Here is a 14,584-nt window from a genome sequence, read left to right on the forward strand (position 1 = left end):
TGCTCTGCTCCCGGCCGAGGCAACGACGTCGTCGGAGGATTTGTTGATTCGCCAGTCGCTGCATTCGTCATTAACTCATATCCGGTCTAATTACGCCGTTTGCTGGAGGTTTCACTAGGATGTTATGCACATTTATTAGAGCGTCATGTCAGCAAAAATGTATTTTTTATATGAAAACGAAGAGAAGAGAGAAGGAAGTAGTTTCACCATAGTGAAACCCCGCGGACGTTGTTCTCACGCGGTGAAACAAGATGAAATCCCCACTGAGCGTTAAATCGTTTCACCATCATGCATGTGATCTAATTATTTTGTAGTAATTAAATGTTTTTCCCAGCCTAGGAAACGTCAAGGTGAAACTCATGCATTGTGGAGGTTGTTTCATTATTCATTTCATTGATGCCCCGGATTTGTTTTGGAAACAGTGCATTGAAACGGGCCAAAGGCCAGTCTGAGTGGGGGTTTCACCAGGATGTCATGCACATTTATTAGAGCACCATATCAGCAAAATTGCACTTTTTGCATGAAACGAAGAGGAGAGAGAAGGGAGTAGTTTCATCATGGTGAAACTCTATGGGCGTTGTTTCCCACGCGGTGAAACGAGATAAAATCCCCACTGAAGGAAAAATCGTTTCACCATCTTGCATGTGATCCATCATTTTACAGCAATTAAATGCTTTGCTTAGTCTTAAAAACAACAAAGCGAAATGCTCCAATGCTGGGGTTATTTTATGGATGGTTTCATTTCAATTTTGATGACGTGTTGCTATGTGAAACCGTATAGTGATACTGTCCATTGAGACTGGCCTAACAATCCTTTTTTGGAGTGTGATGTGTCATGTGTGATTGGTTGCATAACATGCATACAAGCTATTACTTTTGTGCTGCTCGCTGATCAACTTTGAGTAAGGGAAATGCGATGCAAATTTGTATATGCTTTAGAGTTGCATTTTTTTTACTATGGGGGTGTTGAGTTCACTTTTTTTCAAAAAAATTTGAGTTTTGGTCCATAATTTTGCAAAATGGAACTAAACATTATACAAAAATTTTGGTAAAAAGGTAGTTATTCTTCTTTTTGAATTTTGATCTCAAGAGGCAAAAAAAAAAACCAAAAAAGCCTCAACAGACTCTCATGAGAGTAATAAATTCTATATTTTGGATGAAACTAAACATGACCATAGAATTTTTAGCATTTTGTATTTTATCACTCTAAAATAGTTGGCATTTTGCATTTTGGATTCTATTGAAAACTAAACACCCTCTATATATACACGTAGAAAAAACATAGAATTGAGACAGTACGTTCTTTTTCTTTCTCTGCCGGGTCTTGTTTAGTTCCAAAAAATTTTGTGAAATCGACACTGTACCACTTTCGTTTGTATTTGACAAATATTGTTTAATTATGGAATAACTAGGCTCAAAAGATTCGTCTCGTCAATTTCGATCAAACTGTGCAATTAGTTTTTATTTTCATCTATATTTAATACTCCATACATGCGTCTAAAAATTCGATATGACGAGGAATATGAAAAATTTTGCAAAATTTTCTGGGAACTAAACAAGGCCTATACCCTTGACTAGACCCACTCCATCACCACGGTACGTTCATGAATGCATCGGCATTGCCCCCCGTTAGCTCATTTCTTGCTCTTCTTTGCCCAGATCTAATGGGAATATTTTAGAAACATTTAACGAAACTATCTCTACTTTTGTGAGACTTTCATCATCTCTCTATTCATCAATACGGTACCACATCAGCATAATTTAAGAGGATGTTTAGAGCTGCTTTCACAAACTTCACCATTAAACACCTCCATAAAAAACTGAAGTTTATAGCTTTTTGCTCGTACAGAGTACATAAAGTTAGAATTGTTTTGCTAAAAAACTTGAAGCGGAGCTAAAAAAACATAGAGCGAGGCAATCCGAAACACCTCCTTAATTCCCATAAAACTCTGATAAAACTCCATTAGCCTTAGTCATTCATCTCCATCCCAGCAAGCCAAAAACATAGAGCGAGGCAATCCGAAACACCTCCTTAATTTCCATAAAACTCTGATAAAACTCCATTAGCCTTAGCCATTCATCTCTATCCCGGTAAGCCAACCTACAAGTGCTTACGCTATTCTCAGTGAGGGTTTCATGACTCAGTTTTCAACATATCTAAATTTTGGAAACAGTGCAGAAGAGTTTTATCCCAATAAAACTCTCTCTACTCCTATGAAACTCTTATCATCTCTCTTTATTAATATGGTGTCACATCAACATATTTAATGCCCATAAAACTCCATTGAGACTGATTACATCTGAATCCTTGGTCTTACGAAAATACCATTAATTCAGTCAAATTGTGCATGGCTATTGACTTTGTTTAAACAAACCTATTTTTAGTACGGAGTACTTGCTACAATAGACTAATAGTATATTGCGTAGAAATTAGGTCGCTTCCTTAGTCGGTTCCTCGGTTCTAATTAAGAATCAACATGGGACACCAGGTTTAATATTTGCACGTAGCTGCTTCACATCAACGCATCACTTCTTTACCCTAAACAATGCGTCGCAATTAGTCAACACGTCAAATAAAGTTTGGCCACTAAAAGATTAAGAATGTATTTTACGATTGGTAAGAGCACATGATGTTTAGATCTATTCATCGGAGACACTCCGGTCCTTACATTTTTGCAGCAGCTTTTGCTAACGTATAAGATTAGGGAAAAAAGTAATAGAAAAGCATTTGCTATCAATTGTCCAAAACACTGCGTAAACCAGTGGCCTGTTGCTGACTTGCGCACTGCACAATATTTTGCTACGGAGAATGTGCCACCGACAAGAAATTGGATCGGAAGATGCAGGTGTTGACCATCCATGAGCAGCTTGACATTCAAATACTGGCAGGCACCAGGTGGCCTCCCTTACGTTACGTCGAGGCATCCAGCAAGGCAACTGAACCAAGTGCGACTTAGAGCAGGTAAAATAATGGTCTTATAGCCAAGCTAATGCTGATGTGGAGGAGAGAAGAGAGGAGAGAGATGATAGCTTGGCTCTTAGTTAAGCACCAAACTGGGCATAGGTAGTAGTGGGCCCAAAAAACAAATGTTGTGAGAAGAAAAAAGAAAGAAAATGTGTTTTAGAGATAAGTAGGAGACAACTTATTGTATAACTTGGCTCTAATTATTTGGCTTATAGCCAAACACTTGGCTCTATTATTGACCTTGCTCTTAGTTTTAGGGTGTTCATGAGTCATGACAGGATTTGCCAACCAAACCCATAAACATCTGACATGCACACTTGACATCATGCAGGACACCAGAAAACCAAGAACCAAGCAAAGTCATGTGATGATGCCTACCAGGTGACACCATGTCAGAAACTAAATGGCAGGTGACAAGAACTCGTATCCTCAAGCTCACCTGTTACAATGGTCCATAGAACTCTTCCTCGTTTTTCATTTCACCTATTTCTAGTCAAGTGTCATCCATGAACCAAGTAGACTTCAATGTATTTTCTGAATTTCTGATGAAAACTTGCCACAATAAATCGTGCATGTCAGAAACGTTATGGGTTTACTCTCACCCAAAACGTAATAGGATCTCAAAAGCAACAAAATATATACATGGTAGGGTATTGACTTCGAGGCATTGGGTTCGAAAAATAGGCCATTGCCCTTTATTTCACATTTTACCAAGCCTGCAGTGCACTGCCGTGATAAAGAGAATCACAGAACTGGCAGTAAAGAACACCAAGGCCGATACTAGAAGACCTGTGAAGTTGCTTGCAATATACCTGGCAAGTGAACTTCATCTTCCTCATTTACATCCTTGGAAAAATGTTACATCAGAGTATAGCAGCACGCCAGCACCTTAGGTCCTTCACATTTCTGCAGAAACTTGCGCCTAGGAGCATCAGGTTCCTCACTAGGTGTCATTGTCTTGAAGTCAAGCACACAGTGCTTTTCTTGATAGTCAATCAAACCATTGCAACAACATGAGCAGGGCTCTTTATGCGTAAGAGAGGATCTCACAGAAAAGCAACATTGTTCTATACATTGAATCTTGAGCTAGCTACACCTCTTCCAGCGATCCTATCGACACGGCGGCGGCCAAATGGCAAACCGAAGAAAGATCGAACCACACCCCCAATCTCTGTTTTGCAGAGTGGGCACACTGCGTTTATCTTGAGCCATTTATCTACGCATTGAACATGAAAGAAATGTGTGCAAGGAAGCTCACGGAGCTCATCATCATCTCCATACTTTGTTAGACAGATGCAGCACACCTGCATCAATATCAATAGACGGTACAATTAACATGCTGTAGAAGAGGGGAAACTATGTGATTAGATCTATACTAAACCCTCTGTTCCAAATTATAAGTCATTCTGGGTTTTCTAGATACATAGCTTTTACTATGTATCTAGGCATAATATGTATCTAGGTGCATAGCAAAAGCTATGCATCTAAAAAGCCAGAACAACTTAAAATTTGGAATGGGAGTATTAACCAAGGGTCAGGTCTGCTATGTGTGAGCTCACTAATAAATGATCAAGTAGAATATATAGAATACAACATTGACTACTCTAAAAGAGTGATCAGTTGCTGAATAAATATCAATGCTTTGAAATAGAGTTGAAACATGCAAACAAGCATGAGCACATAACTATAACGCCCTCCCATTTCGCAACATTAGTCCCCAATTATCATGTGCAGAGACGACAGACCAAATTGCCACTAGGTCAGAAAAGAATAATGAGAAATGGCAGTAGCCGCTATTAAATGACATGCAAGAACCTCTTAATCTCTTTCACATTTTCACTAGTGGTAATGTGCGGAAATATTGATGAACACCTATTGTTAAATAGACTCAAAGCACCAATAATGTGAAATGTGAAATGGACAGGTAGTTCACAGTATCAGAAGAATACAAGGACAGAGTAGAACTAGGTATTACTCATTGTCACCAGAACGCATGAACCTATTCACAGTATGTGGTGAACTGAATTCCACCAAAACGCAAGTTGGTACATGGGGCTGGACTGCTGGAGCGATCTCAAATGGAACAAAATGTGAGGAAATGAGGTAGTTTTACCCAAGGAGCTCCAACTACAAAGCAGTTACATCATCAGTATCCTCCCCACAGTTGTCTTGAATGCCGTTCGGAGAACTCAGGACAACAAGATGCAAAGCTGCAGCCATGTGAGGATGGGCACTAGGAGCAGGGCAGGGCAGGGGAGCACAAGAATAACTTTTGATGCTGGAGCAGAGAAGCACAGATGGCAAGGAGGAGGATCATAATCAAAGTGTCTGGTGGCCGCGATACTCTGTAGTGGCTGGAGTTGGGAGTCCAGAGACTCAATAACTTGACAGGCGGCTGGATTACAGATGATGTATGTGGGCTGGATTGGTGGGCTTAACAGCATGGCAGCCTACTCCTAGAAAACATCACATTTAGCATTTAGGTAGTGAATTGCAAGCCCGTACCATGAACCCAACCAACCACGATTCTGGTAACTATGGTACTACTACAGACCAAGAACATGCACTTGAGAGAACTATTTATGTTGTAAATTGAGAATAATAGTAAGCATTCATGCATCGCTGGAGAACATGTCTACAAACAGCATCACAAATTCACAATCTTATAAGCTTCATTTGTGTGGTAGTAGAGATGTTAATAGATAATAAATCTAAAGAACCTCACTAAAGCAAACCCTTCAATTACACATAGGATATTGCTGTAAGACAGCAAAAGGATGTGAAATATACTCACAGCATCTTCAGCTGAAACAACTCTTTCCTTCTTAGTTCCTGGGCCGAGGATGCCGCCCTCATCAAGATGCTCTGAGCTTGAAGCATGGTCAATCCCCCAGTTTTTGTTACGTTTTGGTTTGAATTTGTAGGTTGGCAATGCATCTATTAGCTCTTGAGTAGCTCCTCTATTTTGACCCAAATCTTCTTGAAGGCGCAAAACAGAAATCAAGCATGGAAAGCAGCAGCATATTGCTGCACACATGATAAAGGGAATGGCATATCCAACACAACTAAGCGCAAGGAATGCCAAACATAACCTGGTAAAAGGGAGCAAAGTCACGTGTGAATTCAACAGACTAAGAAAGAAACAGAGAGCAATGCAGATACCTGTACATATTGGGGGCGTCCTGAGCATCTGATGAAATACTGCGCCCACCAAAAATCCACACATTGCCAACAACAAACCACACAGCAAAGAAACAGTCAACAGCTGTCTTGAAGTGATAAGCCAGTACACTAAGCCTGTAATGCATAATCACTTCAGAGTTCAGAAAACAATATTCATTTCAAATTCCAGATAAAACTAACAACTGTAATATATTGGACCACTCAATTCTTCAAGAAGCTACTAGCCAACTATGAAACTCACTTGAGTACTGAAACTATCAAAAGTTCAATTTTCAGTTGAACACTGTGCAGCACATGTCATGATGATGTTACAGGATAAGGTGGAAATGGCCATGCTATATGCTATATAAGTACAAAATTCGAAGTTTCCATTGTAAAAACAGTCTTAGATCCAGAACACGTGAACATATGGCAAAACTTGACTCAAGATTGTACAGATGTTGTAGAATACTTCCTGTGGTACTTACTACATGCCTAAAAATGAAAAAACATGACTCCAAAAATTGAATGTGCTGTAATTTGTACCTTTGAATTTTTTAATGACTCTATGGCACACTAAAATCGGTATATGTGCCTAATGCGAACATAGTTTCAACTGTATATCTTGGCCCAATTCAACTAAAGCAAATTAAAATGTGTAACGGAGTTGGAGAAAAAAGAAAGTATGTGTAGAGAGACATCCTGGAACTAACCATACAGCAAATTCACACTAGATTAACAATGTCCCTGCAAGCAACGCTACCTTGTAAACCAAACAAAACATGTAGAGAAACCAATAAGTTCATTTGCTTCCATTTTTTTCCCAGTTATGTTAATTTTTCTCTTTTAATTGGTTGCATTCCATCATGGACCATTAGACTTGTACCATTGGTTGCATTGCATCATGGCCAACAGAACCACAGAACTAGGTATTTATGCTACTCTTGTGCCATCCACGTGGCTTGGGCACACCCATCTCAGCATGCATCTACAACTCATATGACAAAATAACCAGTCATAATGATCTTTGTCAACCATCAAGATAAGTCTTGATTTACTCTCTTCAAAACTTGGTTACCATATTGTAGCTTTTTAATAACTAACAAATAATGTTATGTAAACTAAAGAATTGCTCAAAATAAATTAATTTTTGGACACCCTGATGATAATAACCCATTCAATTAAACTAACAATTTGTTCACTCATCTACCAGGTTTTCTTATAAGTCTTCTAATAAATTATAAGATTCACAAAACATAAATACTGCGAGAAGCACTGCACACCTAGTGGGCTCAGGATATTCTAGATGGAAAGTGGCATGGACGAAAAGTTACCTTGGGCAAGAAATTGCTATACATCCAAGACGCAAGACTATACCACTGGTACGATGGTTGCGTCCTTCTGATGACTGAGAGGGAGTCAAAGTAGGATATGTTGTAGGTGGTTGCTGAGGTTCTTGGTCCAAATGTCTATTTCGATGAACATACCGCCAATAAATAAGAGGAAGACTAGCAATGCAGCCAACTGTATATCCAATTATCCATGCGAACAAAGGAGCATGGGGATGTTCATGTCTTGAAAAGACGAGGATGACAATAGCAGCTACAACCTGAGCAATGTACATGACAACTTCAAACGAGATCCATAGACCAGAATTCCAAGGACTTCTTCCATGACCATATATACTATCTCTTCTAGGAAAAGATAAATTTCTGGAGCTATATGCAATTGGTGATATTGACGGTGAAGACTCTGATGATGGGGTTTGTGTGCTTGTTGATTGCCTATCCTCCTGATGCGGTTCATCCGAGTCACTGTACATATCTTGATGACTGGTTGATGTTGATGCGGTTTCCCCATGTGCTACACTTATAACATGCTCATGTACATCATCACAGGAAGCGTGCTCCATTAATAACTTGGATCTATCAATTTCCAGCTTAGTTCTTATGTCAAAAGGGCACTACCATAGTCATTATGGCCAACCATCTGTAGCGCAATAATGAGTTTCTATCTTTCTAACCAGATGTTACCATTGGCCATCATATACATTAACTAAAATACAGATGGCTGAAATGTTGATCCTCAATAATCTATTGAGCTTTGCGTTGTGTGCTAGGTAACTTCCCTTGCTTGACAGAAGATCCCCGCAGAGGTAGCCTAAGCTACAAATTCGAAACAAAGGATTTCTCATGTACCTTTTGTCATATATATACATACAAAGATACTAAGATAGTGGAGTTATTCATAAATATACTGAACCACTACAAAAAAAAAATATATAAGTTAGTGTGTGTGATAGGGTAAGCTGGGTTTTGGCAGATATTAGAGCTTATTACTGTGAAAAGGCCATGATGTTTGAGTTTAATCTATTAGGAAGTGTCTAAGAAAAAATTATAACCGTAATTTGGTTTCATGATGAGGCTGAGCCGACCGGGTAAAAGGGCCAATAATATTTGCAAAAAGAAAATCGAAATTAGTGGGCATAAATTAATTAATTTTTTTAGATAATGGAACAAGGTTCCAGGGGCATAATAAATGAATACATGTATGCATTTGTAATTAGCTCAGATCCGAATCCGAATACAAATAGCCAAACGGTTTAATTTAGGGTTTGGGTACTGGGTTTTGCAAAAGGTATGGGAGAGGAAGGTGTGGGCATACCTGTGGTGCTCGTCGCCGGCGAATACCTAGGCACGGCACCAGGAGTAGGGCCGCGGCAGCGGTCACCCAGACGTCGCCACGAGAAGGATAGCGCCCGCACGGGGGGGCGAAGGGGAGAAGAAACCGCCGGGGTGATCGGGCGAGCAGGTGCGGTGCGGATGCTCGGCGTGCCTGAGCCTGACCACGAGGAAGGAATGGAGGAGGAAGGGGAGGGAGGCAGAGCAGAGCAGCGGTCCCTTTCGTTTTGCCCACACCGACCCCGATGACATGACGTAAGTATGGCTTTTTTAGTTCGTCCTAAAATTAATTTTTTTTAAAAAATTTCTGTCACATCAAATTTTATGGCACATATATAAATAACTAAATATAAATAAAAAATAATTATATAATTTATATATAAATCACGAGATAAATCTTTTAAATCTAATTAATCTATAATTAAATAATATTTATTAAATAAAAATAGAAATACTATAATATCGAAAACTAAAAAATTTTCGAAACTAAATGAGACCTATACGTGACTGGTGAGCGTGGGGCGGACCTGGTGTATGCGTGTTAGGAGGGCGTGCGGCGTGGCTCACCTCGCTTCGAGCAGGAACAACATGTCTGCTGTGGCCCGTGGGTCATGCCGATTTTCACCATCTTTTTTATACGTTTTCTTTGTCTCTTCTCTCTAATAATAAAAGAACGAAGACTCTGTTTAGTTTTCTTATTAAATTTTAGTCGGCTAAAATTATTTTACCTACTCTTAGATAGGAGTAAGACTATATTATTTTAGCTTTTTTTAATCAGTGAGTTTAGAAGTTTAGCTACTATAGCTAAAATTTAATAAGGAGCTTAAATAAGGCTGAAAAAGGCACATTGTACTTACACGCGTATGACCCGTAACACTGTTCGTTTGTCTGAAAAGTCACGAGTAAAAGTACTATTCACTTTTTTATTATGAGAGAAAAATAATGTTGAATGACTTGTAGATTTGATAGATAAGGCCTTGTTTAGTTTGCAAAAATTTTGGTTTTGGGCTACTGTAGCACTTTCGTTTTTATTTGACAAACATTGTCCAATCACGGAGTAACTAGGCTCAAAAGATTCATCTCACAAATTACAGATAAACTGTGCAATTAGTTTTTATTTTTGTTTATATTTAATGCTCCATGTATATGACTAAAGATTCGATGTTACGAAGTATCTTGAAAATTTTTGCGAACTAAACAAGGCCTAAGTTTAAAGGACGGTTCTTCTGACTATTAATTCTTTTGCGTGCTCTTTCTTTGATGTGAATTACGACTATTCACCATTCAAACCAATAATTTATATACATTATATATTTTATTTAAGCATTCATAATCTTTGAAAGCGCTTGGTAATAACTTTTGCATCACAGCCCTGATTAACACCAAATTCTTGTTTTTCTCAAAGATTTTGAAATTAAATGAATTATTACTACATTTATATTATGTTTGCTCTACACACGACACAAGTATATCTTTGTCTCTGAATCTAAAAGGTATCATAAGTCATCGTCTACTCGCACAAAGTCTCTTATGCAATTCCCATCTCTCATCGTAACATAAACCTCCTATTTTTTGGAAGGCGACATGTAGGTCCACCACAGCCTCTTCGTGCTGAAGCCTCAACTTGCAATCATGTAGAATGACTCCATCGTTACGAGATCTCACACATGTAGAGCCTTTGCTCGCCATCCACATGACATCCATCTCCCACCACCACCTTCTTCTCCTCTCTCTCTCTCTTAGGCCAGTCTCAATAGGATTTCATATCATAGACTTCAACATATCTAAATTTTAGAAATAGTACAGAAAGAGTTTCATCCTCATAAAACTCTCTCTACTTCTATAAAACTTTTACCATCTCTTTCTTCATTAATATGATGTCACATCAGTATAATTAATGCCCATGAAACTCTGATGAATGTTAGATGATGTGCATATGCATGTAACGCGTATGCATATGTAAAGCAAGAAAGTTGCACAATCACAGGATATGGACCAAATATAGTCAAGAGAGATATATGGCCAAAATATGGTCGAGAGATTACGGGATTACAGTTACTGTAATTACAATATTATGGATGAATGCATGTGTAACAACCATATTTGTAACTTCTATATGTAAGACACGGACGGGGCTATCCCGTTCAACCAATACAATTAACACGCATGCGCCGTAACTCAAGATAGGGTACAACATTTCTCCTACGCGCCTCTGATAATTCTTTCATGGTATCAAAGCTAGATATTTACAAAATTCAATCCACCAAATCCAGCACTATGTCTAACTCCAATTCATCAACCAATTTCTTCTCTGGCATAGATGTCTCAGAGAAATTAGGATAGCTAAATCATGCGTTGTGGAAAGACGAAGTTTGTTCAGCCATACGTGGCACTTGTCTCCAAGGGCATATCACCCGAAGAGAAGCTCATCGCCCCCGTCGATGGAAAGAAGAGAAGAGGCCGAACCAGGCCTTTGAGGAATGGGAAGCCAAGGACTAATAAGTCCTAAGGTTTCTTCTATCATCGCTCACTAAGGAGGTGAAAATCTAAGTCTCTACATATGAGACTATGGCAGCAGTCTGGAATGCCATCGAGCAAATGTATGCGTCTCGGACGCATGCACGCACGGTGAGCAAATCTCACAAACTTGAATTTCAATATAAATGATGTGCTTTTCTTGGGTATAGTAATCTTCACAAAGAATTCAAGTGCCTTGATATTGTTGGGCATTCTTAACGTCACTACCAAAAGTAGACTTAGTTTTCTAATTCTGATAACGGCGCCAAAAATGCCAAACCTATCCCTCATGCCAGTTAAGCCAAGTTGTCATCCCCAGCATGACATAAGAGACGCGGTATTGAAATATGCAATTGCTCTTCTAAATAAATAACAAATGGGATCTGCAAGCACACAGATTAATACCGATGTAGCATTTTAACCGGGAAATATTCCAGGTATCGTTATTTATATTTTTACCACTGGGAAGGGATTAGTAATCATCAATGTTGATTATAGAATGGAATATAAGATTGAGTATCTATCATTGCATGTATAATTGAGAACATTTATCTATCTCTTTTATACAGGAATAAATGTCACATAAAGGATATATAAAGTATGAATGGTGACAAAGATAATAAATCTGGTCAGCATAACTTAACCACATATAAATATGATAAGCACCTCAATTAGATATTCTAGCAAGTCATTAGCATGGAATTAGGATGGACTACAATAATATTTCCTAAGTTATTCTTAACTATACAGTCTAGCATATCATAGTTAGTGCAATTATACTTAGCAATCATTGTGAGACAGGACTACGCCCATGCATAGTGATATTATCAAGGAATATGAGAAACATCGCAATCACTCCCCTGTAATAATGTTGCTCTACCAGCCCAATACACGAGAGGGGGACTATATAAGAATCAATGGAGCTGTCACTACCACGAACTACCCCGCGATCTGGCATATAGGGTACAATCGCAGATAAATACGGTATAAGCACCACGCCTACACAATATCTATCATTTACCCATGGATCCGATGGATAAACGCTATATGATCCTAAACATGTATATAATTCCAATCTAACTAAGCTAAGTATATAACTATGATAAACTAAGAACAATATAATTGCGAATATAAATAAGTAGAGCAAAGTCATAATCAATATATTGAAGTAGAACAAAGTCATATTCATAATATTGAAGAACAAAGATGAACAATTGAAGAACAATAGAGAATTATCAAGAATCCTCTTGACAGATCCGGAAACCAATCGAAGATTGACTCCTTCTAGTTCTAATCCTATGTAGCTATGCTAATCTAGATATCTAATTGATGTGTTGGCTCTAGGGCTTGCTAAGAGGCTTCTTCTCCCAGATGAATAATGAATTAGGGTTGAGAGGTCCTCTCCTCTAGGGGCCAGGGGGTCTGGTTATATAGTCTTTCCAAGTGAATATGGGCCGTCGAATCAAACCGACATTGATTGAACGGTTATCCTTGATGCTTTAGGTCGGTGGAGCGTGATCCCCGAAGAGGACTCTGATTGGGCACCAAAGGGGGGCGGGCGCCCTGGTCTCTAGGGCGGGCGCCCTGGGCCAGGCCCCGTTCTGCCTCTGCTTCGTTCCCGTGGCTTCTGGAGTCTTCTAGATGATAGAAAATTGCGCGGCACGTTAATATCTCTATGTAAACCCGACGTGTGGGCCTTTCTTCCATAATTCCTGATAACCCCCTGCAGAAATAGTCAAACACCAAAACTCGTAGAATTCTGTCAGATAAAACCCTAAGTCTGGATGTTGGTTGCATTTGGATCCTTTTCTTTGTTTATTTGATAATTAAATTTGATACTTAAGGACCGTCAACAAACTCCCCCAAGCTTACCTTTTGCTCGTCCCTGAGCAAGGATAATCTTAGTGATGGATCAGAAGTTGCTGAAATTCCTTTAAAAATTGACGGTACACATGCTTCTAAATGAGGTCTCATCTCTGAGTTAGAGTAAACTATCAAGACTTAAAACTTATTCATTTTACCTTTCACCATGGGACTTGTAACCGTCACTTCTGTCTTGAGTAGTTAAAAGATAGAACAGTCTAATCAAGTGCCATGTCTCTTATTCTTGATCAGCTATAGCTCTGGAGTTTTTGCAGATTTTCAAATAAAACTCAGAGATTCCTTGTATGACTCTCTCAAATCTCTCTTTTGTGGTATTTCTGGATCCTTACCAAGGCAGTGATGGTATACGCCTTTTCTCAAAATATGTGGTATTTGTGGTATAAGGCATAGTGACATTGCCTTCTCTCTCACCCTACTCTAATAAGGCTTTTGATATCTGGAGCTCATAGGTGGGAGATAAAGTATACATACTTACAAGACATTTATTGTATAGTCCAACCATGGATCCAGAGAAATAAGTCAATAAGTCAAATCAAGATGTGCATGTGTGGCGAATGAATGGTGATAACAATGGTAAAAGTCTAATTCTATTTTTGCTCTTTTGAAGGAATACATACCTTTCTTGCTCTATTAAACTTTTGAGGAGAATGAGATGCTCTATATTTTCTTTTTCTTTCCTCTCAGTTGGGTATCTTGTACCCCTAATTCTACTGTCGGACACTTGTCCATTTTTACCTCTCGTCTCACTTTTTCTTTTCTTTCGAGGTTCCGGGCACTTGCCTCTTTTTATTTTCTCGTATCTTTTTTTAGAGCACTCATCTCCTAAAATAATATAGCAAGTGGTAGTAACCAAGATAACTTGAGCATTTATTTCACAGGGATAACAGAAATATTTTTGGCTATTCTCTCCCGGATTAGGAGTAGAATATTTTTGGGTGGTTCTGGAGATGGAAATGAGTGGATATATGTGGATGCGTACTTCCAGAGTAGAAGCAGCATGTGTGAGTGAACGTGCAAGTGAATCTTGATTTAACCACATGACAAGCTCCTAAGGGTCTACACAGCTTGACCACACTCAATGCTCATAAGCAGTAAATAGTAAATGTGTGGCTCAAAGTCTAGCAAGCATGCATATATGGCTGTGGTAGGAATATAAACTCTCATCATACAAGAACTCATCATGTGATATTCTAAAGATTTTTAAAAATAAAATTCTCCAGAATTCTAGCATCTCTAGGAACAGATAAACAACAGCTCAACCTTCCCATATCATATCCGTTAACAACCTAGACTTCAGATCAAGTTTTCTTCCCACAAGTTCAGATTTAGAGCAAGCTTTAAATTATAACAGTTATCTCTAAACTAGAGAGAACTC

The 14,584-nt window shown here is 38.7% G+C and overlaps 1 protein-coding gene across 5 annotated transcripts; it reads right to left on the reverse strand.

Moving 5' to 3' along the window:
* LOC8054551 (E3 ubiquitin-protein ligase At1g63170) lies at positions 3,482-9,050 on the reverse strand. Of its 5 annotated transcripts, none has more exons than XM_021453722.1 (5): positions 8,792-9,050; positions 7,462-8,292; positions 6,128-6,166; positions 5,760-6,057; positions 3,482-4,269 (listed from the first exon to the last, which is right to left on the reverse strand). In XM_021453722.1, the coding sequence occupies exons 2-5, from the start codon at positions 8,037-8,039 to the stop codon at positions 4,033-4,035; spliced, it is 1,152 nt and encodes a 383-aa protein (XP_021309397.1). In that variant the 5' UTR covers positions 8,040-8,292; positions 8,792-9,050; the 3' UTR covers positions 3,482-4,032. The 5 variants fall into 5 exon arrangements, with proteins under 5 accessions (XP_021309397.1, XP_002462211.1, XP_021309395.1 ...); XM_002462166.2 differs by having other exon boundaries at positions 6,128-6,262; positions 7,462-8,287; positions 8,792-9,049; XM_021453720.1 differs by having other exon boundaries at positions 6,128-6,262; positions 8,792-9,049.

This window comes from Sorghum bicolor, chromosome 2 (genome assembly GCF_000003195.3).
Source record: "Sorghum bicolor cultivar BTx623 chromosome 2, Sorghum_bicolor_NCBIv3, whole genome shotgun sequence".
In the NCBI taxonomy this organism is placed as follows: domain Eukaryota; kingdom Viridiplantae; phylum Streptophyta; class Magnoliopsida; order Poales; family Poaceae; genus Sorghum; species Sorghum bicolor.

Bases quoted from the DNA above. Each gene is read 5' to 3' on its own strand.
- LOC8054551 (XM_002462166.2), bottom strand. From the start codon at position 8,039: ATGGAGCACGCTTCCTGTGATGATGTACATGAGCATGTTATAAGTGTA. The intron at 6,263-7,461 runs GTAACTTTTCGT...TATGCATTACAG, and splicing joins ATAGCAATTTCTTGCCCAAG to GCTTAGTGTACTGGCTTATC. The intron at 4,270-5,759 runs GTGAGTATATTT...ATATTGATGCAG, and splicing joins TTGTTTCAGCTGAAGATGCT to GTGTGCTGCATCTGTCTAAC.